This window comes from Thunnus albacares, chromosome 11 (genome assembly GCF_914725855.1).
Source record: "Thunnus albacares chromosome 11, fThuAlb1.1, whole genome shotgun sequence".
In the NCBI taxonomy this organism is placed as follows: Eukaryota; Metazoa; Chordata; class Actinopteri; order Scombriformes; family Scombridae; genus Thunnus; species Thunnus albacares.
In genome coordinates, this window is record NC_058116.1 from 8,921,496 (window position 1) to 8,945,339 (window position 23,844).

Genomic DNA, 23,844 nt, shown 5'->3' on the forward strand with positions numbered 1-23,844 from the left:
TCAGATTATAAAGCAGGACCCACCTAACAGCTCTTATCATGCCAGTTGATATGGCACTTTAGTGGTGCAATTTCCCATATTCTCAAGCAGTTACAATAATTATATTACCACAATAAACCAATTGTCACACAGGGATTGTAGAGCTGGGGCCCTGGGGGCAGTTGCCTGCTTTGCATCACATGTTCAATGAGGTTTGTCAAGTATTTCTTCACAGTAGTTATACCTTTCACTTTCTGTGACCATGTGTAATAAACACAGGTTTGATCTCCGACTACTCCAATGTGCCTAGACCTGACATACACATCCTTAATCGGACACCGAATTCTTACCTGCATAGTAGATGTAAATTACTCTGGATAAGTCTGCCAAATGGCTAAAATATATAGGAGCCATCATTCACTATACCTGCTGCATGCACTCAGTTGTTTAACAATGACCCACATTATTACTAAAAATATAGTGGGTAACCAGAGAAATAGAAACACCTGTACAGTGCGGTGAAATCCAACACAATGGCCCTGCAACAAATGCTAACTTACGCAAAATGTGTGCTTTTAGATGAGACTGTGGACACTCAAATAATGATCCGATAGAGCTGGTTAAACTATACCCAAACACGCAACAGCACCACAAACTACACCCTCAAACATTACCATAGAGGTGAATAAACACCTCAAGATATAGTGTTCAAAAAGATTGTATTTCTTACAAGGCAATTGACGTTTTTATATTACTGTGCATAGGGGTTTTTATTTTACTTTTAATTCTACTTTCAGTGTCCAAGCAGTTATTTGGAATGGAGGCATCAAAAGACGCAATTCATCTGTAACCAGTTCACTGACATCATTGCGGTCAGCAATGTATTTTTTAAATACCTGTTTCTTGGAGCCAGATGAATATGCTGTTATATTGTTTGTCAGTCTTTTCTGCCACACCCCATGTGCCCTTTGTGTTCATAAATGCACTACATACTCAGGCCTTGGATGCCCCCGAGGGAGTGGGTGCATATGGGAACAGCGGGAACTGAAATTGGTCCCTTTTAGGCATTAATGTGTAACATTGCTGGATGTACTGTATGTGTCTGCTGATACATTTTACTTTACTTCTGAATATCTACAGAATGAGGCACAGGAAGTCTGAAAATGAGATAATAGAAAATACAGAGCAAATGTGGCCTAACTCGCTGCATAAATGCACATATGTGAAACTGATGTGTTCCCCATCTTTTCATCTGCTCACATTTCCAGATAAACTCCCCTGATGAGACAAAGAAATCAAGACCAATAGCAACTATAGAGTAATCCAGTGAACGTGTCACTTATACCCCTTCCTTAGTTTGCCCTGGTATAGAAGCCCCCAAACTTTGCTAATTACATATTATTTAATACCCCTCTTTCAAAAAGGGGTCATAGTAAGAGAGACTTATAGCTGCCTGTGGGTGTGGAATATCATACCATTGCTGCAGGATTTTATAGTATTATAATAAAATCTTTGTAAATAAATCTTTTGTCAAGCAGATATTAGGAATAACATGCATTTAAGATTGGATAAGGCAGAAACTTATGCCTGATCTTATCTCCAAAAGCTGCAGCCTACACATCAGAGCTAATGTTTCACTATGCGTGATTTATTGTTTATTTTGAATATGGGTTGTAGCCTAACAAATGGTGCCTCTATTATTATTGTTTTTTTGTAAAGTAGCATTTTGTGATTTGTGATATATTTTGTTATTGGACGTTTGTTATTTTGTTTATTTGTTCATTTATTCTCTCATGTGTTGCCCTGGTAACAGATGAGAGAATATCTTTGCGGGTAATCACTTATCTGGCACTGTAACCTGACATTAAGCTAATTGTTTGATCCCGCAGTTAGTTACCCCGGTCTTGGAGCCAGTAAAACACAGTAATGGGGGAGACATTTATTTATCACTCTCACTCCTCAAGGCTCCTGTCTAGGTTTTCCTTCCTACCGTCGGTTCAACGGCAATTATTCCCGACAGCAAAGATGGCGGCTGAGCGGCATTGAGTCTTCTCCGTAATGAGTTACCAAATTGTGCGTATTTGTTGAGTTTTCTGCTGAACAAAGAAACCAAGTACATGCAGAGAAATTCGTCTAGAGAGAGAAATGTTGTGAGACTGCGAAAAAATATTATCACAAGGAGTTAGCCACTACAACTCACTCGATAAGTCTTCCGTTGTAGCGCTGGGTGTGCATCGCCGTACTAGCTAACTAACGCTAGTGCGTATCGTCATTGTAAAATGGCTCCGGTGCAGATCGGGTCAGATGGGCAGCTCGTCCCACTCGGAGGTCCGGTTGTCTCGGGTCCTCAGCCACCGCCACCCGGAGCCCCGGCCACACAGGGGGTACGACTGAGCCTGCTCATTGAGTTTCTTCTCCAGAGGACCTACCATGAAATCACCCTGTTGGCGGAACTGTAAGTAACATTTTTAGCGTTGTAGGCCTCAAAGCTAACTAGGATAACCGGTAGGCTAACCGGCTAACGTTAGTAAACTCAAGAGGATGCGCCTCTTCCAGCCTTTATAGGAAACACTAACTGGCTCTTCAAAAGTCGACTGTTGGCACTAATTGAGAAGTTAGGTGATGCGTTTTCATTTGACCTAAAAGCTATAATTTAGAGTGTAATAAACCAGAAAGCACAGATAACTACAGTGATAAGAGGGGGAGTAACTACACAACACATCATCAACACATCTTTTTATGATTCTAACGTTATAGCTAATAGTTAGTTGTCCAAGAAAAGTGTTTGGGAGGGATGACAAATATCTGCTACACCAGGTAGATGAAGGAGTACTTGCATTATTTTGCTGTTCCAAAGCTAGTTTTTTCCCCCCGCATTGGTCCCTTGTCTCTCAGCTGCCAACTGAGGACATCAGCAGTGTCATTTGCTGAGGTCAAAGCAGACTCAAAACTAGGGATGCACAGATTTTAGAGTACTATTATGTTGGGCAGGATGAGGAAAATGGCATTAATCAGTGGTTTTAATGTTCTCTTTTCAGACTTCCCCGAAAAACGGACATGGAGAGGTAGGTTTCTTCTTCATGTACTTCTCCTTTCACGCATTTTGGTAATCTGTTTTTGTTTGCTTAAATTAGTATCAATATTTAATTCATGTTCCCTTTGCAGAAAAATTGAGATTGTCCAGTTTGCCAGTCGTACCAGGCAGCTATTTGTGCGTCTCCTAGCCCTGGTGAAGTGGGCAAGCAATGCAGGGAAAGTTGAAAAGTGTGCGGTACGTGTGTATAAAGACTATAATCACCCTATAGAAGTAGATTTTAATAATACACAGCACATGACCCTGCTCTGAACCTCTCTCCTATGGTATCTATGGTAACAGATGATTTCCAGCTTCTTGGATCAGCAGACCATCTTGTTTGTGGATACAGCTGATAGACTTGCATCATTGGCCAGGGATGCCCTGGTACATGCACGTTTACCCAGCTTTGCCATCCCCTTCGCCATCGATGTACTCACAACGGGGTCATACCCACGCTTGCCCACCTGCATACGAGTAAGTCAGTATTTAAACTTTCTTTGCTGCTTGCTATGACTGTTGATATACAGTCTAGCATGAAAGGATGCTGGGAGATCAAACTTATCACTTTAAGAAACTTTCCCTCTTGTATGTCTACTATGTCAGCACATTTATCCTCTTTTTGTCCATGTGTGTAGGATAAAATCATTCCTCCAGACCCCATCACTAAGTCTGAGAAGCAGACTACCCTGAACCAGCTTAATCAGATTCTACGGCATCGCCTTGTCACCACAGACTTACCTCCTCAGTTAGCCAACCTCACAGTTGGTAAGCAGCATGTGTGCACCCACTATGGTATATTTTAAAAGTTTGCCATTCTTACAACTTCAGTACTGGGTCATTCTGTGTCAAATCAGACAGAATCCAGGAAAGTGATTGCGGCACCATCTCAAATTTTGTTCAAAGTTTGCCTATATAATGTTTGGCTCCCAAAGTCAAGGCCTGTAAAATATTTTTGCTCAGTTCCAGTGTTTTATTTTTTTTTTGCACCTTGATATTTCTTAATTTTTACACTCACTAAAACGCCATATCAGGGAAGCCATGATTGGACATTAATATCTTGAAAAGTATTATTCCTAGCCTCACCAAACTTTTTAGGCGGAAGACAAACAAGTTCTCAGTATGACTGAACCATTGAAAGTTTGTACTGCATGCCTATTGGTTTTCTATAAGGCCCTAAATCTGGAAGAAAGGGCAAAATTCCTAAACAAGAGCAATATTAAGGGTATTATAAACCAATTTTTTGCACCTATATGGCACCAATCATTATTTTGTCTTCCAGTACAACCTTTTGTTAATTTTGTGCCAATATTTGAGGTTTCTACCACTAATGGACATGAAGGTATTATGAATAAAACAAAGCATGGTAGCATTTTTTGATCATTTTAATAGGACCAAAATGGTATGTGGGATAGGTAGTAGGAACATTAAAATGTATGTGGAAATAGCTTAATGTATGGTCGTTTAGTGTACAAAGTGCCAATATCCTTCCATGTTGCCTTCATAGATAAATACACATTGTTAAAGATATTGTTTTAACTCTAGGAAGAAAATGTCCATAATGAAGAAGCAGGGTCTTCCCTTATTATCTGTACTTATGTGTCCCGGCCTCTGAAATATTGATTGGAGTAAAGTAATACATGTTTTCTTTAGGCTCATTTTATTGTAGGTCAGTAATGGAAGCTATATTCTTTACTATCAGGGCATATAGCTTTCTTACATGCACACTGTAAAATTACCTTTATAAACACATCCAACATTTTATGTGGAAACACATTTAGATACTCGCACTGGAGCTTGAGAGGGCCATTTAGGATACCACTTCTTCCTCCTTATACCAGAGGTTTCATCAAAATATTTCACTTATTTTCAATATCCAAGACCTTACCAGAGACACAATTCCCATCTCAAATACCCTCCATTCCAATGAAACTGAAGACATATTTATCCTTTATTTCTTACAAATCATATGACACAGGAATTCAATAATCATGGAGATACTGATTCAAAAAATGTAATCCTGAAATGGATGTTTTTCTGCTATAGGTAAAATGTATCTCAAATCTATTTCTATTTTTGTATGAAGGAAAAACAGAAGGACATTGGCACTTTATACCCTTAATAACCATACATCAAGCAATTACATTTTTATGTTCCTACTAGCTACCCCATATACCATTTTGATCCTATGAAAATGACCAAAATATACTATCATGCCTTGTTTTATTCATAATATCTTCATGTCCATTGGTGGCAGAGACCTCAAATATTGGCACAAAATTTAATAAAAGGTTGTATTTGCAGAAAAAATGATGATTGATACCATATTGGTGCAAAAATGTGGGTTAGTAATACCCTCAATATGACTCTCATCTAGGAATTTTGCACTTTTTTCCAAACCTAGGACCTTATAAAAATAAAATGGCATGCAGTACTGGCTTTTAATGGTTTTGGCATACAGAAGACTTGTTTGTCTTCCATCCTACAAAGTTTGGTGAGACTCTGAACAATACATGTCAAGATATTAATGCCCAAATATGGCTTCCCAGATAAGGTGTTTTTGAGGCTATAAAGACGAAATAATATCAAGGGCTGAAAAAATATGAAAACAGAAATATTTTATCTTGGTTTTAGGACCCATTCATGATATAGACAAGGTTTGAACAAAATCTGAGACGGTGCTGCAACAATCTTATCTGATCTGACATGGAATAACCTACAGTTTTCAGCTGTGATGGTAATGAGAAGATTCTATGCGTATGTTTGCATGTTTGTGCAGCCAATGGACGTGTAAAGTTTCGTGTGGAAGGCGAGTTTGAGGCTACTTTGACGGTGATGGGAGATGACCCGGATATTCCCTGGAGGCTGCTGAAGCTGGAGATTTTGGTAGAGGACAAAGAAACTGGAGGTAAGGCATGCACCCATCAAGCTCTGTTGCACACCACAAGTGGCACCATTGAAAACTGATTGACAGTATACTGTATTGCTAATGCTTTTCCTTTAATTAATTTTTTACTTCATCCTGGCCCGCTCTCAACTGGCCTTTATTTGCTTGTCTATTTCCACGCTCAAATTATTCTTCCCTCCCTTTATATTGACAGATGGCCGAGCCTTGGTCCACAGTTTGCAGGTGAACTTCATCCACGAATTGGTCCAGGCACGTCTGTGTGCGGATGAAAAACCCCTACAGGACATGTACAACTGCTTGCGTATCCTTTCTTTGTCTTTATTTGTCTGTCCATGCACATTGACAGGCATTTTGTGTATGTCCTGCCTGCATCCACTTGGCTTTTGTCCCAGTCTGCTGTGAACTACTGCAGTAGGACGGGAGTGTGTGTCAGAGCATATAGAGTATTGACCGGTCAAGCAGACAAGTGCAGCATTCCAATGAGAAACACAGCTGCAAAACTGCATCCTTCTTAGACCCCTCTTCCTTCATTCATTCCTAAACAACACAACCACCTTTTGTTAATGATGAAGGAAGGACAGCATTAGTCTCTCTAATATCTGTCACTCAGCTGGGTCATGTGAGGTATAATTATTCCTTATGGGGATGTGTGTTTTAACACCTGTTGATACTGTACTTAGAAAGGAATCCATGAGGGATGGGCCATGAGATAGCAGGACACTTAATTAAAAAAAAAAAAAAAATTAATTCAAGTTTAATATAAAGTCGAGGATTTGTTCTCTCATGATGCCACTCATCAGTCTGTGGTAAAATGTAGCCTTCAGGACACCGGAAAAATAACAGCGTGTTAGCATTTATGCTAACATCAAAGATCCTAATCAAGCATGCGAACTGAGCATGACTGTGCTAATCACAATGCTAATCAGTACATCTCTTCTCTGCCTTTCCCCCACCATCACTAGCAGCGCAGCTTACCATGTCAAAGAGCAGTCTGTGTCGGGCACAAATGCCCCTTTTACCGACAAAGTGTAGGAGGATATGTGTGCGAGTGTGTTTCGAATGCTAATGGAAAGATGTGTATGATACTTTATCTCTATTCACCTGGACTTAGTATTTCCCACGCTGTGTCTTCTTTAACTGCATTGTTTCCAGACTCCTTCTGTCTGTCACTGCAGTTAGAGGTGCTCCACTCTCAGACTTTGATGCTGATCAGAGAGCGATGGGGAGATCTGGTGCAGGAGGAGAGATATGTGCCTGCAAAATACCTCACGCTCACTGTCTGGAAGTAAGACTTTAAATCACATTTACATGTATGGACATGTAGATGTATGCATTCACACACTTAAACCTGTAAACACAAATGGTGCACCTACACTGCATTAAAAAATACCAGAATGCATTCATATAGTTTTCATCCCTTTCTTTCTTTTTGTTCCTCCAGCCAACAGGTGTTGGGTAGGAAAACGGGTACAGCATCAGTACACAAAGTCACTATCAAGATTGATGAATCAGATGGATCTAAGCCACTGCAAATATCTCATGAACCTCCTCTCCCTGCATGTGACTCCAAATTAATGGAGAGAGCTATGAAGGTAATTTGCACATATGTTTTCAATTAACGTTTTCAGTGCTGTATAAAGTTATAGGCAGTGTGACTCGCTGTACAAATATCTTTCAATTTAATAACATTTGTTTTCTCTCGCTCATTCTATAGATTGACCATCTGTCAGTGGAGAAACTTTTGATTGACAGTGTTCATGCCCGGTCACATCAGAAGCTACAGGAATTGAAGGCCATTCTAAAGACCAGCAATCCCAGTGACAACTGTATGTATTTATTCTAACTTCTCATTATTAAACATTTCACAAATTCTTGGGTGTATATTGAACAAATCTGCAGAAACCAGTGTTATTTCCTGGAGCAACTGAAGCCTTGTGCCAACAGTGAAACAGTTTCAAAGATTAAAAAGTTCACTCTCCTTCAATTCAATAATGTTCCGTAACCATGGTTTTGTGTCATCTGCAGTGTTGAAAAGAGGTACTAGAGTGTGTTTCTGTTTATTTCAGCATTCATCGAGACTGCTTTACCCACACTTGTTATTCCAATACTTGAGCCGTGTGGTCGTTCAGAGTGTCTACATATTTTTGTAGACCTGCACTCTGGCATGTTCCAGCCCATGCTGTATGGTTTAGGTAAGTAGGAGCAAACATAAATTTAGAACAATAAATAGCAATATGCAAATATAATCAACCAGTGGTGGTTAACTTTTTTTCACATTTGTCCCTGTTGTGATCCTAGTTAAGGTTTCAGTGCGGGTTGTAATTATGTAAGATTAAGGGAATTAACAATTTGGCAAAAACAATCTAATTTCAGGCTTTGTTTCTCTGTGGTTCTACTTTTAATGTTTCATGTGCTCTGTGAACCTAAAACTGTTTTCTTACTCCAGATCAGTCCATGCTGGATGACATTGAAAAGACCATCAACGATGATATGAAGCGCATTATATCTTGGCTTCAACAACTGAAGTAAGTCAAGTACTTCCTTAATTTTTTAAAGTTGGTATAAACAGGAGATATATTTTCACAGCTAACATTATAAAGTCATTGTTGGCACAGGTGAAAGGGAGCAGTGGCCGTTCAGTAGATAGAAGTGACGGGGAGCAAAAAGCCAACAGTAGGAGACAGTCTGACACCTTGTCAAAACTGACAGAAGCAGTCAGTAACAGTATCTGTCATTTCCAACACTTGGCTAAGCTAGAGGCAAGATGGGTGTTAAAATGAATTGCCAGGCTGTGAGTCTTGCACTAGTCAACAGGGTTAATGCATTGACTAAGAGTATACAAATCTGGGACTGTTTGCAACTTAGCTTTCATTTAGAGACTGACTTTTTTTCTCTGTGGCCAGGTTCTGGTTGGGGGAGCAGCGCTGTCGACAGTCTGTGAAGCACCTTCCCACCGTGTGTACTGATGTCCTTCACCTCTCCAACTCAGCTTCTCACCCAGTTGGCAGCTTGTCCAAACACAAACTCTTCATCAAGCTCACACGTCTTCCGCAGTACTACATTGTGAGTTCCTTGCCAATACTCTGCTGAAAAGAGCTAAACCAAAATTACTTTAAGAAAATACTGCTTCCATTTTTACAACCTCCCTCTCATTCTCCATATCTGTTACTTGCTTGTATTTTTTTTTAAACTCTGTTTAACTCTCTGTCATGCATCTTATTTGTTCTTTGTAGGTGGTGGAAATGCTTGAAGTACCAAGCAATCCTACAGCATTGCAGTACAAGTACTCCTTCCTGTCTGTATCTCAGTTGGAAGGAGAGGACGGACCCATGTGCGCACAGCTCCTGCAGCATTTCAAGCCCAACCTAGAACATCTTGTCCAGGACAATACAACAGGCAGAGGGGCCCGACCTGGGACTAAGAGAAAGGCAGTCAGTGCAAGAGTACATGCAGTTTTTTATCATACACAAATTATTTTGTTTTTTATATGTTTTAAATGGATGTGGTGCTGGGCTTGAGCTTAGAACTAGGCTGATCAGACAATTGTATTATGTGACCAGACATATTATACAATGATAACTTTGCATAGTTGTGAGATCCTGCCTAATAGTTTAATAAACTATTAACCTTGTATTATAAATAGTATAAATTCAGCTTTTGGTAGTACTGGTCAGCTCCCTCATGTGAGGCAAGGCATTACCAGGGAAAAAAATGTGCCCAGCTAGATAAGGATACATATTTAGCTTTATTTAATGTGCATTTTTTGTAACTGTTGCTCTGTAGATGTCTGGAGACCAGGGGGACCCAGAGCCAAAGAAGCCTAAGCGGTCTGGGGAAATGTGTGCCTTCAACAAGGAGCTGGCTCACCTAGTGGCAATGTGTGATACCAACATGCCTTTCATTGGCCTCAGAACAGAGGTAAGTCACTGTACTTTGACAATTTGATTCATTCATGCCACTCCTGCATGCTCTTTGATAAACACATCAAGCTTGGCATTGACTAATGTTGCATGTCTCTGTCTGTCTTTGAGTAGCTGTCCAACATGGAGATTCCAAACCAGGGTGTCCAAGTGGAAGGAGATGGCAGCAGTCATGCCATACGTCTACTAAAGTAATACAGTCACAAGCACATATGCATGTATTTATGCACATACATGACAGCCAAACAATATTTCTATTCAAAGTATGAAAACCTGAAAAACTGTGATAAAATTTGTGACTCTAAAGTATATATCTTCTTTTATACTGCAGGATTCCTCCCTGTAAAGGCGTAGGAGAGGAGACCAGGAGAGCTTTAGAGCGTTCCCTTCTGGACAGCACCATCCGCCTGCAGGGCAGGAACAACCGAACATGGGTGGCTGAACTGGTGCTGGCCAACTGCCCACTCAATAGCACACACAGCAAGGAGCAAGGTACACACCACATGTTCTCATTTCATCACTAAGAGTTTAGATATATTTCTTTAACGTACATTTTTATTTTTGAATCTAATTGAGATTTTTTAATCTTTAAAGTGTATATAATAGTAAAATCATTTGTAGGAATCATATAAAAATTACACTCTAAGAGCTGCCTTAAGAGAGAACTGTCTAAAACCATAGACAAATGAATACAGCCGATTCTGATATACCCTATGACATACTAAATACTCCTGTAGCAATTTCAGCAAATGGTGTTATTGTTTTTCATAGATGAGCTGTTTTTCAAAGAATGTTTTCTGGTTTGTATGTAAATAAGGGAAACTGTCTGCATCTGCCACATAGCCCAACCCCTAAATTAACTGAAATCTGCCCCCTCTCTCAGCCTCCACACGGCACGTGTATCTGACCTATGAAAACCCTCTGTCGGAGCCGGTGGGCGGGCGGAAAGTTGTAGAGATGTTCCTCAATGACTGGAATGCCATCAGTCAACTGTACCAGTGTGTCCTCAACTTCTCTCGTGCACTGCCAGGTACGTGCAAAATCATCTGTAAAGCAAAGATTCCACTTAAATCAATCAATGCATAGCTCTTGGATGAAGATCAGTTTGTTTTAAATTGGTCAGTATGTTACTGGCCATTTTGTTGCAGATGTATAGAGTTGCAATGAATGAGATAGATGCAAATAATTACATACATTTGCAAACTGATCATGTATTTTTAAAGTAAATAAAAATGTTTTATTCGAACTGGTTTCATCTTTGTGCTGAGAGCATTTCCTCAGTCAACTTAAAATAACAATAAATGATATAACATTTAAAAACCCAGTGTCATCAGTTTCACTTCAGCTAACTATCAGATCTTAATGTTGACCTCTGCAGGTTGTGTGAACATAAATGCATTGCAGTTTAAGTGTTATCCCAGGCTTGCATTCATCAGTGTCGCTCTCTTGAATTGATGCTTGGCAAATGAGACATAACCATCTAATATAGCTGCACACTGTGACTGTTTCCCTCCAGAGATGCCATCTTACCTGAGCCTGTTCTCTGAGGTGCGGTTGTATAACTACCGTAAGCTGGTGCTGTGCTACGGCACCACCAAAGGCAGCTCAGTCACCATCCAGTGGAACTCCAACAGCCAGCGCTTCCACCTCGCCCTGGGCACCGTGGGGCCAAACTCTGGCTGCTCCAATTGCCACAACATCATCCTCCACCAGCTACAGGAGATGTTCAACAAGAACCCAAATGTGATGCAGCTGCTGCAGGTACAAAGGAACATGGTTATGAAAATGCAGCCACAATACACATGTATTTTCTTGGTATTTTCAAGAGACTTTTAAGGTTCTTTTTCTAAAAAAAAATTGCAATTTCTTTTTCTGAAGGGTTTCTGGTGCTCTGTATTGTTCCATGTAGTTCTTTATGCAGTCTTAAAATAGTTTGAAAAATGTGCTATGTTCCCTGTTTCTCTAATCATAAACCATTCACTTTTACTTTTGCTTTTGGTATATCTGTGTGATTTCCCTGGGTTACGTTTCATCTGTGTTTCTCTAGGTGCTTTCCGACACACAGGCCCCTCTAAATGCTATCAACAAGCTACCAACAGTGCCCATGCTGGGCTTGACCCAGCGCACCAACACTGCCTACCAGTGCTTCTCCATCCTACCCCAGTCACCCACACACATCCGCCTGGCGTTCCGAAATATGTACTGCATCGATATCTACTGCCGCAGCCGTGGTGTGGTAGCCATCAGAGACGGCGCATACAGTCTCTTTGACAATACTAAGATTGTAGAGGGCTTCTACCCTGCTCCAGGACTCAAGGTAAACCAGACATAGAGGCAAAGCAGTGGTGTCAAACTACTCAGTTTATCTTGGAGTTTCTGTTTAAACTATCTGCCAGAAATCAATGTGCCACTTTTACTTCTTACACACATGCATCTGAGAATGTTACAAGTATTAAATGTCACTGGAATAGTTGATATGAGCATTTGCTTTGCCATTTGGTATGAAAACTTCTGTTCTTAGGTTCTCTGTGCTCAGAACTTGACTAGTCTTTTTCTTATTAGCTGGACAAGAGTACAATAATAAAATTCAGATTTGTTTAAGATTTTTTCACCAAATACTGTCCCTGTCTTTCCCTGTTCTAGACATTCCTGAACATGTTTGTAGACAGCAATCAGGATGCTCGCAGGCGTTCTGTCAATGAAGACGATAACCCACCATCGCCGGTGGGCGTAGATGTGGACAGTCTGATGAACCAGTTGCAAGCTCCACAGACAATGCGGGGGGGTGCAGGAGGTGTATACCCTCCTCTCACTTCACCGCCACCAAATTACCACGCCAATGTAACTCCTTCACCATCCATGATGCCCACACAGTCGCCAGGTAATAGGAAACATGGTACTTTGGTGTTTATCCAAGTTCGTGTGAGTGAAAATCACCTGTACTGTTTGTGTCATCTGAGCTTGTCAGCCTGCCATACAGCATCGTGACCAACAGATCATTGTTTTTGAATATATCACATTACTGTCATCAACCTCTCTGCTAACCTGTGTATTTGTTGCAAGAGCAAACTGTGCGCATGTCAAGAGACAACGAGGAAGAGCAATGATGTGTGCCCATGTTTAATTTTGTGAAACCATGAGATCAGTTGTGTCTCTCATGCACCATGCACACACCTCACAGCCAAGAGAGAACAAAGCATGCATTTAGTCTTGCTCCTTCCATTTTGCTCCATCTCAGCCCGCCAGCCAGAGACTACAGCCCCCCTGCCCAGCTTTAGCATGTGTGTCCATGAGCGAGTGGGTGTGCGTGTGCGTTAGGAGAACCTCAGTGGCTGACGAGATATGGTGTGTGTGTGTGTGTGTGTGTGTGTGTGTGTGCGTGCGCAGGGAACATCCATGCCTCTGGCTCCCCTAGTGGAGCTCTGAGGGCACCCTCTCCTTTCGGGCCCACCCCATCTCCGTCTTCTCTGGGCATAGCCATGGGCCAGACCAGCTTTGCCAGTCCCCACGGTAAGCAGCACGGTAGCCGTAAATGCTGGCCTGGTGGTAATTCTGGTCTGCTGGGCAAGGGCTGGAAGGGGCTGAACTGAACATCTTCACTAGCCAAACGAGCAAACATATGACAAATAGCCAGTAAAAAGTGGGCACACATATCTGAATTTGTTTTATCTGTTAATTGTTGAGTGTTTGTGTGAGTCTGATGCCTGTCTTTTACCCTAGGTGCTCTGGACCCCAGCTCTCCATATGCCATGGTGTCTCCCAGCCATAGGGGCCAGTGGCCAGGCTCACCCCAGGTCTCAGGGCCTTCTCCTGGGGCAAGGATCCATGGCATGTCCCCTGGTAACCCTTCGCTGCATTCACCTATCCCTGACCCTCATTCTCCACGTGCTGGAACCAGTAAGTACTGCTCTCTCCGTATTGTTTCAGATAATTTAAAATCTTAACTTTTCTCTAAATCTTTGTGTTTACCTTTTTTGTAACATCTGTCTCTTTCTTTTATTTAGGTTCACAAGTCATGCCTACCAGTATGCCTCCACCCCGCAAGCTACCTCAGCGCCCCTGGGCTGCCTCCATTCCTACTATCCTCACCCACAATGCCTTGCATGTGCTTCTGCTCCCCTCACCCACTCCCTGCCTGGTGCCAGGCCTGGCAGGAAGCTACCTCTGCTCGCCTCTGGAGCGCTTCCTGGGTTCAGTTATCATGAGACGCCACCTGCAGAGGATCATTCAGCAGGAGGCCAATGTGAGCGTTGCACAAATCATCCTCTTTGGAGAAAAAATTGTTTGGTGTTTTGTTTTTCAAATGATATCACCTGTTCTGCACTTCCCTCACTTCCTCCTACTCTGTCACCTCTTTTCCAGTTATCTATCGTGAACTCTAATGAGCCCGGGGTGATCATGTTTAAGACGGACGTGCTCAAGTGCCGTGTTGCTCTAAACCCAAAGAACTACCAGACGCTGCAGCTCAAAGTTACTCCAGAAAATACAGGTCCCTGGTCACCGGAGGAGCTTCAGGTGCTGGAAAAGTTCTTTGAGACACGGGTAAGTACAGGCAGAAGCACTTAAAGACCAATTCATAAATTATCCAGACACAGAATATGGAAAACGTTTTCTCAACTGATCATGTTTAAAGTTGTAGTGTTAGACAGGAATTGTAATAATATAACTATTAATTTGATAATGATAAGCTGGTTTCAACCTTGCATTTAGATTTTTTTTAAAGTAATACCTTCCACTTTTTTACATTTTGTATCATGGATTTTGCCTTTAAGGCCATTCACATGCCCACACCTATGTTGTTACGCCATTTATTTATCTTCTTTTGTCCTCTTTTCTAGGTTGCTGGTCCTCCCTTCAAATATAACACTTTGAATGCCTTCACAAAGCTGCTGGGGGCGCCCACTAACATCCTTAGGGACTGTGTACGCATCATGAAGCTTGAACTGGTGAGTTTTTTTGTTTATAAGAGCAGTCGTTACATGTATTCATGTTTTTAATCATGTATGAGCCTTGTCAGTTTATTTGGGTTATTAAAGATTTTGATCTCAAAGTTTTTTTGTATACACAATTGCTAAATAGAATCTACACTCTCTTAATGTGTTATAAAATCCAAAAGTTTATGAATATGCAAACTGAACAAGACCAGCCCCTCTTTTGTTATGCAAGCTGTCAAATGACAACAACTAGATACAACAAATATACAATATGCCCTGATAAACTTGTCTTGTGTGTGTGTGTGAAAGTGTGCACACATGTTCTAGTTGTGTTGGAAAACTAGACCATATCCTTTAACCTTATTTCTCTTCCTCTAGTTCCCTGACCAAGCTGCGCAGCTGAAGTGGAACGTCCAGTTCTGTCTCACCATCCCCCCCAGTGCGCCTCCCATCGCTCCTCCTGGAACCATCGCTGTGGTGCTCAAGTCCAAGATGCTCTTCTTTGTAAGTCTCAGCAGTGCGTCACCATTAGCTTTCCACAACCAGGACACAAGTCATGTGCCTGTGTAGCATCGTTTGAAATGCGGTGACTTGCCTGACCCTGTGTTGTTTGGTCCACAGTTGCAGCTGACCCAGCGTATCCCGGTGCCACAGGAGCCAGTGAGCATTATTGTGCCCATCGTGTACGACATGGCCACAGGCCTCACTCAGCAGGCTGACATCCCCAGACAGCACAGCTCCTCTGGGGCCGCAGCGCTTATGGTCTCTAATATCCTTAAAAGGTTCAATGAGCTGCACCCCGCCAGACAGGGTGAGACTCTCAGCTGATGAGATCTGAATAATTTACTATACTGAAAAACATATCAAATTTCCCATACAGAAACTGATATCAACTAAATATTTAGTTTTGTTATTGAGACTTCACACAAAATGCCTTTGCTAACCCTGGTTGTTTTCTCTCTCTCTCAGGTGAGTGTACGATATTCGCTTCTGTTCACGAGCTGATGGCCAACCTCACTCTGCCCCCTGGCACTCGTCAATAAAAACAACAAACTCAGAGCCAGAACTGGAACCCAACTGGAGTCCCTGTGAGACAGAGGATGGGTCCTTCACTGAATGGAGAAGAAAACTGAGAATAACAGCTGTGGTCCCAAGATGTCAAAATCCAGCATGTGTCCTCTCAGCTTCAGCCACTGGACTTTTGACTTGATGTATAGTTGCTGTTATGAAAGGGAGTAAAATGTGTACAGATGTGGACCACAGTGTTTATTCTTGATACAGGCTTACAGACAAGATTTGCCAATAAGGTATATTTTGGACAAGGGAGTCATTTGATGCAAAAGGATATAAATGTTATTTTTTCCTCCAGGTGCACTTGTAAACAGAGGATTATCTATTGAAATTAAGGTTGTTTACGAAAATATGTACATTGTTGTATATTTGAGTGTTGAAAAGAATCAGGTGAGTTAGATTTTTGCTAGAAAATTATCATCAGTTTTTTTTTTTTTTTTTTTTTAATAACGCCATACTGATATTATTATAGTATCAGGAGATATATTACTTTAGCACACTATTTAAATGTCTTCTTGCCTTTATTTTGTCAAGACCTCTGCATTTTATTTCAAACTTTCACTTTGGATACTGTAAAACTGTGACAAACTTTATAAGCCAGTTGTATTTTATTAAGACCCACTTTGATTCCTGATTGAAGGATCCTGTCTGACTTTGCTATTTAATAAACCAAGCCCCGAGTTGGTTTGTGCCTTGAGGATCTTCCACTGGCAGTGCTAAAATAATCACATCATTTACTTCACCTAAATAAAAGTAACAACACCACACTGAAAATACTAAAGTACAAGTTTTAAAGGCCCTGCATTCAAAATTTTACTTAAGCAAAAGTACAGAATTATCACAAGTAAAAGTAATTATTATGCTGAATGGCCCATTCCAGTGTTATACAGTATACTACCAATCAATTATTGTTACACAACTGACTTTTCAACTGCTTTTATAGCTTTCTGTTAAACTGCTTTCAGTGCTTTAAGTTTAACTGACACTCAAACATATGCAGCTCCAAAACTGACACTTAAACTTAATTTCCTATTTACATTTATAATTACATTTTCAGCATTTCCATTTATTCAAATGTCATTTGAACTTCTTACAGTAATTGTAATTCAACTGCCACATTAACGTGCTCCATTTCAACCATTACAATTTTGTCAGCTGCAAATTTAGCCTCGAGCATGCATACATTTTCTTCAGATAATGGAGCATTTTTCTAGTTATATTATTAGATTATTATCATTGATGCGAGGTACTTTACTGTTGTAGTGCTTTATATACCTTGGGGTTAATCTGTAACAATGCATCATAATTTCTGAAAAGTAACAAGTAGTATAACAAAATAAACGTAGTGGAGTAAAAAGTGCAACATTTCCCTCTGAAATGTAGTGTAGCCTGCAAGTATGTAGTAGTATAAAATGTAAATATTCGAGTAAAGCAAAAAAATACCTGCTGTTGTACTTTCTGCATCCTCACTAGTGATGCTGTGATCCTCATCCTTAAAACATGACATCATTGTGAAAGGCTGGTCCTCAGTCAGTGTGATGGGGGTAAGTAGGTGGGTGAGGGGAGGGGGGCATTCAACACTGCACATGACACACTGCGACTGCACGGCTGGTGTTGCATAGGGCGTAGGCATCGCTTTATCTCACCAAGCTTTCATTAGTTACATGGATCATCCTAGGCAAAAAACATGCACTCATCACCTTGCGGCTGCGTATGATCAACGTCACCTGCAAGAAAACGACGAACTACGGATAAAGAAAAACGCAATATCAGCGTTTATTTAACCCACTTGAACGTTTGATACTCTAACGCACCCCTTGCGTTAAATAGTTCCGACCAGATGCAATAAAATAAACAAATAGAGCCTTATCTACTTTTCTCCAGCCTCAACTAGGCCGCTGCCTTTGTTTTTAATGTGCTCCATATGGATTTTGTCAGCGGGGCAAAATTAGGAGACTAGTGTGTGAATCGCAAGCCGGTGTAAGTCAGATATGGCAGTAAGCACATCAGAGCCGCTCTGTCAGCCCTGCGTTTACCATGAAGCGTTTAAAGGTAAGTCTCAACACCAACGACTCGTTATGTTTTGTTAAATATGTTGCAGCGTTTTCGTGGGAATGTGATGTTTAGATTAAACTGCATCTCGGGAGGAGTGCGCCCTGCAGGTACGAGCTCCGTCTCATTTCAACACACTGACCACTCCCCTTCAGTCCTTAATCTCCAGCCTTCTGTTTGGACCTGTAGGATGGATGTCATATGTACATACTGCATATACAGTGTAGTGGTGCCCGCGTGTGTGTGTTAGTTGAGGTGTGAAGAGAAATGATGTCAGTACAGGCCTACTGATTTGGTTGCTGTGGTCAGTGGAGCTACAGGTGAAGAGACCTCTGATGCCGGTCCAGCTGAGTCCAGAGCAGGTGGGCCTGGAGATGCTGTGTCTTTGTGGGCAACTGGACCTCCTCATCAGAGCACAGATGCAGCAGGTAGGTCAACTTGAGCACTTGAGCATGCATCACTTCCATATTACTGTTGACATGTGTTACATCCCTCAACTTTCCCATCAGGTTAATCAATCTCCATCTAACTGACAAGTGACATTTAAGCAAAAGTCACATGTGCATCTGCAACGGCTGAACCAAAGCAAATAACATCTGGAAACACACCCGTTAAACGAGAGTCAATTAGCACTGGCTGTGCAGTGTGTTAATTATATCAGCTAATGTTGGCCATGCATCATGCTGAATGAAGAAGAAAAGAAATGTACTTGACGTTGAGTTGATGTATAACTTAATGTCCATATAACTACCATAAAGACTTGCACATGCATTTTTCCATCATCTTTAATTTGTTTTTCATCTGTTTTCTTTCATTTGAGGGAAAATAAAGCTTTTTTAAAATTTGCTACACCATAATTCACATCAGATTGCTTGACTGGAAACACAGCAATAGAAAATGAAGCCAAACCAATGCAGGAACAGGCTCTACTTCTTTATACTGAGGCCGAACACTCACACTTTTCTTTTTTCTTTTTACTAAACCATGAGCAATAAATTCACACTTTCCTGTTTCTACTTGAGATGTTCTTGTGAGCTTGGAATCCGTTTTACCAAAGTTGCAACGTACAAGATGCGATTTACAGCAAGAGATAATTTCCTTTCCTATTGATCCCAACACATTTGACTGAAGATGCGAGAGGACTGTGGGATTCAGTAATGTATCTGCAGTTTGCAAGTGACAATCATTTGTGAGATGGGTCTTTGCCACCGTTCGCAATCTGTGTATAAACAGTGCACGCAAATTACTTTCATGAAACTGTCTCATAAGTCTAATATTTACAACTGCAATCAAAGGCAGCAGACTTGAGGAAATCATATCCAACTTCTTCTGCTTTGATTTTCTATGTTGTAGTTCCAGGAGCAGTTGGGGCAAGGCTGCAGCCCGGAGGAGTCAGACACTTTCCAGGCTCAAGGTCAGTGTGACAGCGTATTAAAGAGTTTAATTTGACTTGAGTAGCTCCTGTGTACTTAACTTTTTTTTTTTTTTTTTTGCTGTAATCTTAAAGGATCGGAGATTCTCGACCACATGCTGCAGTGCCTTGAACATCTACCAAAACCTATGCCACAGCTGGAGGTATCACATCTACTGTAATAACTAAGTCATTCACTCTACAAACCTCTCTAAACATGCTTGAAGTAAGAAGAATGTGACTGTAGGTGCAGAAACTGTACAAGAACTCAGCTGGTCTATGTGCTTCCTCAGGACTACCTGGACATGGTGGGTCTGTCTGCCATGTTTCCTCGTGTAGAGGTGTTCCTCATTCAAGGCAGCCCGGTAGACATGCTGGAGAGGCCGCCGATGGATGGTGAGAGATCTAGTTGACAGGGACATGAATTAATCCCCACACAAGAGGAAGAAGCACGATTCAATCTGTCATTGTTTTTGATTACAGATTATGAACGGATTAGATGCCAAACCTTTAAAACATCAAGAACTTCTTTTGCTACCTGGAATTCAGTTCAAGTTATTTATTTTCTCATTTATTCAAGTACTTTAGTACAATTTTGAGGGATTTGTACTTTACTGAAGTATTTCAATTTCAAAGGAATATATTGCACCTTTTACTCTTTACATTTTGTTACATTTGTTACAGCTAAGGTTAATGGTTATTTTTCATATTAAGGTTTTATATGCAAAACATATCGCCTCATAAAATATGATTAATTTCTATAGATTAAACTATAGTATATAAATAGTTAAAATTAGCTCCACCTTAACTATCAACAGTATTAAAATGCTGCTTACATATTAATGAATTAGTTTTAATTATTGAACTATATTTACACGGTGGAATTCCTGCTTTTACTCAAGTAAAAGGAACTATATTAAGGTGATTATGAAGGTTCTGTTTGCACTTTTCATGTAAATGTGGAGGCCTTGTAGTTGACACAGTAACAAAGATCTTAAAATTTGTAGATGTGGACTTTCTAATCACACCTCTCCCTTTATGCAGGCTTATCACACAATCAAAACACACTCCTGTAACTAATGTAAGCCGATGCTTTTGTTGCAGAATACTTCTCCCACATTGCCAAATTGAACCAGCTCCTGGTGCTGAGTCAACAGCTAGAGGAGGATATCAGGCACCTAGGAAGTCATAAATACATCGCCCACCAGCTCTCGGTTATATATGTAAGTAACTCTATGTATCAGCTTTTCACCTATACTCCTATACACTTTTTTCTATCATGCATCAATGTTTTTATTTTACTTTGCAGCAAGTCATTAGCTCCTTCAGAGGAATTCAGGCCTTCTCTGAAATAAAGAAAGATATCGAGGCCAACTTCAAACAGATGAAACAGTCTCTAGTGATAGAGGAAGGCTCCAGGCATGAGCCTCAGTTGGCTGCTCAATACATCAACTGGTGAGTGAAAATCCAAATGTTATGTTGGCAGAGATCATAATGAATGCAGCAGCAACCTGAAAACAACATCCATGTGCTATTTTCTATATAGGATATTAGAAATAACTCACAGCTTGACATCAGTGGTGTTGTCACTACCGGAGGAGCTGACAGACGACCTCCACCAGGCCGTGACCTTCGTGTCACAGTTCCTGTCCTGACTCGGCCTAAAGGGAACGCCTCTGTATCTATGAATCCTGACGTACTGGTGCACCAGGTTCTTCCAGGAGTCTCCCGCTTCTGATTGAACTGATGTTGGTTATGGCTGTGACAAGGTGCTACACAATTGGACTCAACTGATTGTAGAGCCTACTTCATTTACAACTCATGTAGGTTTTTATATTGTTCTTCTGAATGTGGTCTATATTAGTCTGTACGGTGAGTCAGCTGTTTTGAAATGAATGTAAGCTTGTTGAATCCCTCCTTGCACTACTGTTATAATTCTTTTTTTACTTATAGTGGGATAATAAAATTGAATGCAATAGGGAAATGTATTGTCCTCATTTCAGACGTTTGATACATCAGGCAGATGTGACTATAGCCAAGACTTTTACAGCAGACATTTTAATTTGTCATGCCAGATAAAGCACAGGTTTAACTAATAACAAAGACTCTGCCCTCATTATGCATGTAGGTGCACATCTACGCAGCACGCTAAACATACTTCCAATTAAGGTTGAAGACGAGGAGCTGGCTTTTGACTTTTTACTGTATTGGACAATGAATTCAATGACAATAATTCACAAATCATAAAATGAGATATCGTAAACAATACTTAGGCTAAAGGTGTTGTAAAAACAAACTACTATGGCTTCAAAAAAGTATAGACCAGCTCTCAAATTAGTTACACTCTCTCTCATGCCAGGAAGAATCACCAGTGATAGAGCGACCTTAAGTACTCACAGTAATTCACATGGTAAACATACACATAGAGTCCATGAAAGTGAGCACTATAGTAAATTAACAGTATTACCACCATATTGTACTCCAAGCAAATATAATATCTAGCTTGGTTAACAGTAAACTGATAGTAGAAAATCAGTGGTGGAAAGTAAGTACTGTACTTAAGTACAATTTTGAGGTACTTGTACTGTACTCGAGTATTTCCATTTTAAGCTACTTTATACTTCCACTCTACTGCATTTCATAGGGAAATATTGCACTTTCTACTCCACTACATTTATTTGACAATTGAGTTTCAAGTGTGTGAGTATGAGTTGTTAACAGCTCCACCAAATAGTGATTTTTCCCTCTAAACTTCTCACATGGTTTCATTTCAATAAATGTTCAAATGATCCAATATTTCACCAAAAACGAAAAAACCAAAAACCAAAAACGGATTTGTGTATCAGAACTTTGTTTTTTCTACTTTCCTCTCCCATTAATCATCTCACGACCCCTCAGATTTATCTGGTGACCCTTTGGAGGGGCCCGACCCCTAAGTTGGGAACCACTGGACTAAACTAGCAAACTGTATATAAAGTAGTTCAAACTAGCTCCACCTCCAGCAGCTACAACAGTAACATGCTGCTCTAACGCTGATGCTTTAGTATTTATAAGCTAATGATGTCATATATAATAATATATCAGTCAGAGGGACCAAACCACTACTTTTACTGCAATACTTTAACTGCATCAAGCTCATAATACTTATGTACTTTAACTTAATTTCTCATGCAGGACTTATACTTGTAATGGAGTATTTTTACATTGCTGTATTGGTACTTAAACTTCTGAACACTTCTTCCACCACTGCAGAAAACAAAATTAACAAGTCACATAACAGCTGTAATAAAACATCAGTCATCTGCTGAAAGTGGAAAGTTTCTCTGAGCTCATTGAAAATTAGATTTTTAGGTGTGGGCCAACGAGCAGCAATTATGGTCCAGTATGCAACTTACACATGTGTGATGTGGAAACTCGAAGGCATCAGTGCACATACACTGAGAATTGATTTTTCAGTGAAGCAGGAGACATCTTGTGTCCAACAGTTGTGTCCAAGAGTTTTGAAATGAAAAATATTTGTATTTTCACAGATTCTGGAATTTTTAATGAGGGAGAAGGAATAGATGTCATTTTAAGTATTTCAAAGTGATACTTATTCTTTTTTTCCTGGAAAAACCATATCAGACACAGTAGATTGACAGAGTATTTTGATACAGACGGGTGACAAATGACAGGTGAAACCAATATAAAGTGTCTTAGTAAGGTTTTGGGCCACCACATGCCACCAGAACAGCTTCAATGCGCCTTGACATGCAAGTCTCTGAACTCTTCTGGAGGGATGAACCCCATTCCCTCATTTGGTGTTTTGATGATGGTGGTGGAGAGCGCTGTCTAACACATCAGTCCAAAATCTCTCATAGGTGTTCAATTGGCTTGAGATCTGGTGACTGTGAGGGCCATAGCATATGATTCACATCATTTTCATACTCATCAAACCATTCAGTGACCCCTCATGCCCTGTGAATTGGGGCATTGTCATCCTGGAAGAAACCACTCCAATCAGGATAGAAATGTTTCATCATAGGATAAAGGTGATGATTCAGAACAACTTTGTATTGATTTGCAGTGACCCTTCCCTCTGAGGGGACAAGTGGACCCAAACCATGCCAGCAAAATGCCCCCACAGCATAACAGAGCCACCAGATCCCCTCACCGTATTAGCGAAGCATTCAGACCTGTACAGGTTTTTCCTTATATTTGTCACCCGTCTGTATGTCTTTTTAGATGTCTGAAGGGGATCTTTAAGATATCTGCTCGTCTGTGAGTAAATGGCTCCTCCTGCTGTTCATTTCCTGCGACGACAGGTCCCTCTTAACGACTAGTAGTTAAAACATAATACAAAGTACTGGTTAATTTCATTTGTTAAATACAAACAGGCTAGGTTAATACACCTAACTTACAACAAGAAGTATGAAATACGGTGCATTATTGTTTATTGGTTTGTGTGGCAGCAGTAGGCTACTACTCCTGTCTGCAGTACAGTATGTCTCTTGGGT

At 40.6% G+C, this 23,844-nt stretch overlaps 2 protein-coding genes across 4 annotated transcripts; both read left to right on the forward strand.

The window, feature by feature from the left end:
- Positions 1 to 1,811: 1,811 nt before the first annotated feature.
- med14 (mediator complex subunit 14) lies at positions 1,812 to 16,582 on the forward strand. 3 transcript variants are annotated; one of them, XM_044366449.1, is made up of 29 exons: positions 1,812 to 2,434; positions 3,018 to 3,044; positions 3,145 to 3,250; positions 3,356 to 3,529; positions 3,691 to 3,820; positions 5,832 to 5,960; positions 6,154 to 6,261; positions 7,113 to 7,245; positions 7,402 to 7,552; positions 7,675 to 7,786; positions 8,027 to 8,152; positions 8,407 to 8,485; positions 8,864 to 9,023; positions 9,194 to 9,403; positions 9,744 to 9,878; positions 9,995 to 10,071; positions 10,212 to 10,372; positions 10,764 to 10,910; positions 11,397 to 11,641; positions 11,928 to 12,197; positions 12,524 to 12,761; positions 13,268 to 13,390; positions 13,601 to 13,777; positions 13,885 to 14,123; positions 14,243 to 14,422; positions 14,719 to 14,826; positions 15,193 to 15,318; positions 15,436 to 15,625; positions 15,784 to 16,582. In XM_044366449.1, exons 1-29 carry the CDS (start codon positions 2,259 to 2,261, stop codon positions 15,855 to 15,857), a joined length of 4,311 nt encoding a protein of 1,436 aa, XP_044222384.1. In that variant the 5' UTR covers positions 1,812 to 2,258; the 3' UTR covers positions 15,858 to 16,582. The 3 variants fall into 3 exon arrangements, with proteins under 3 accessions (XP_044222384.1, XP_044222385.1, XP_044222386.1); XM_044366450.1 differs by having other exon boundaries at positions 9,194 to 9,391; XM_044366451.1 differs by lacking the exon at positions 13,268 to 13,390 and having other exon boundaries at positions 1,813 to 2,434.
- Positions 16,583 to 16,711: 129 nt separating this feature from the next.
- On the forward strand, positions 16,712 to 21,332 carry si:ch211-218d20.15. The gene is made up of 8 exons (XM_044366458.1): positions 16,712 to 17,937; positions 18,247 to 18,365; positions 19,291 to 19,351; positions 19,445 to 19,512; positions 19,642 to 19,744; positions 20,453 to 20,571; positions 20,658 to 20,803; positions 20,895 to 21,332. The coding sequence occupies exons 1-8, from the start codon at positions 17,877 to 17,879 to the stop codon at positions 21,001 to 21,003; spliced, it is 786 nt and encodes a 261-aa protein (XP_044222393.1). The 5' UTR covers positions 16,712 to 17,876; the 3' UTR covers positions 21,004 to 21,332.
- The last annotated feature ends 2,512 nt before the right edge of the window (positions 21,333 to 23,844 follow it).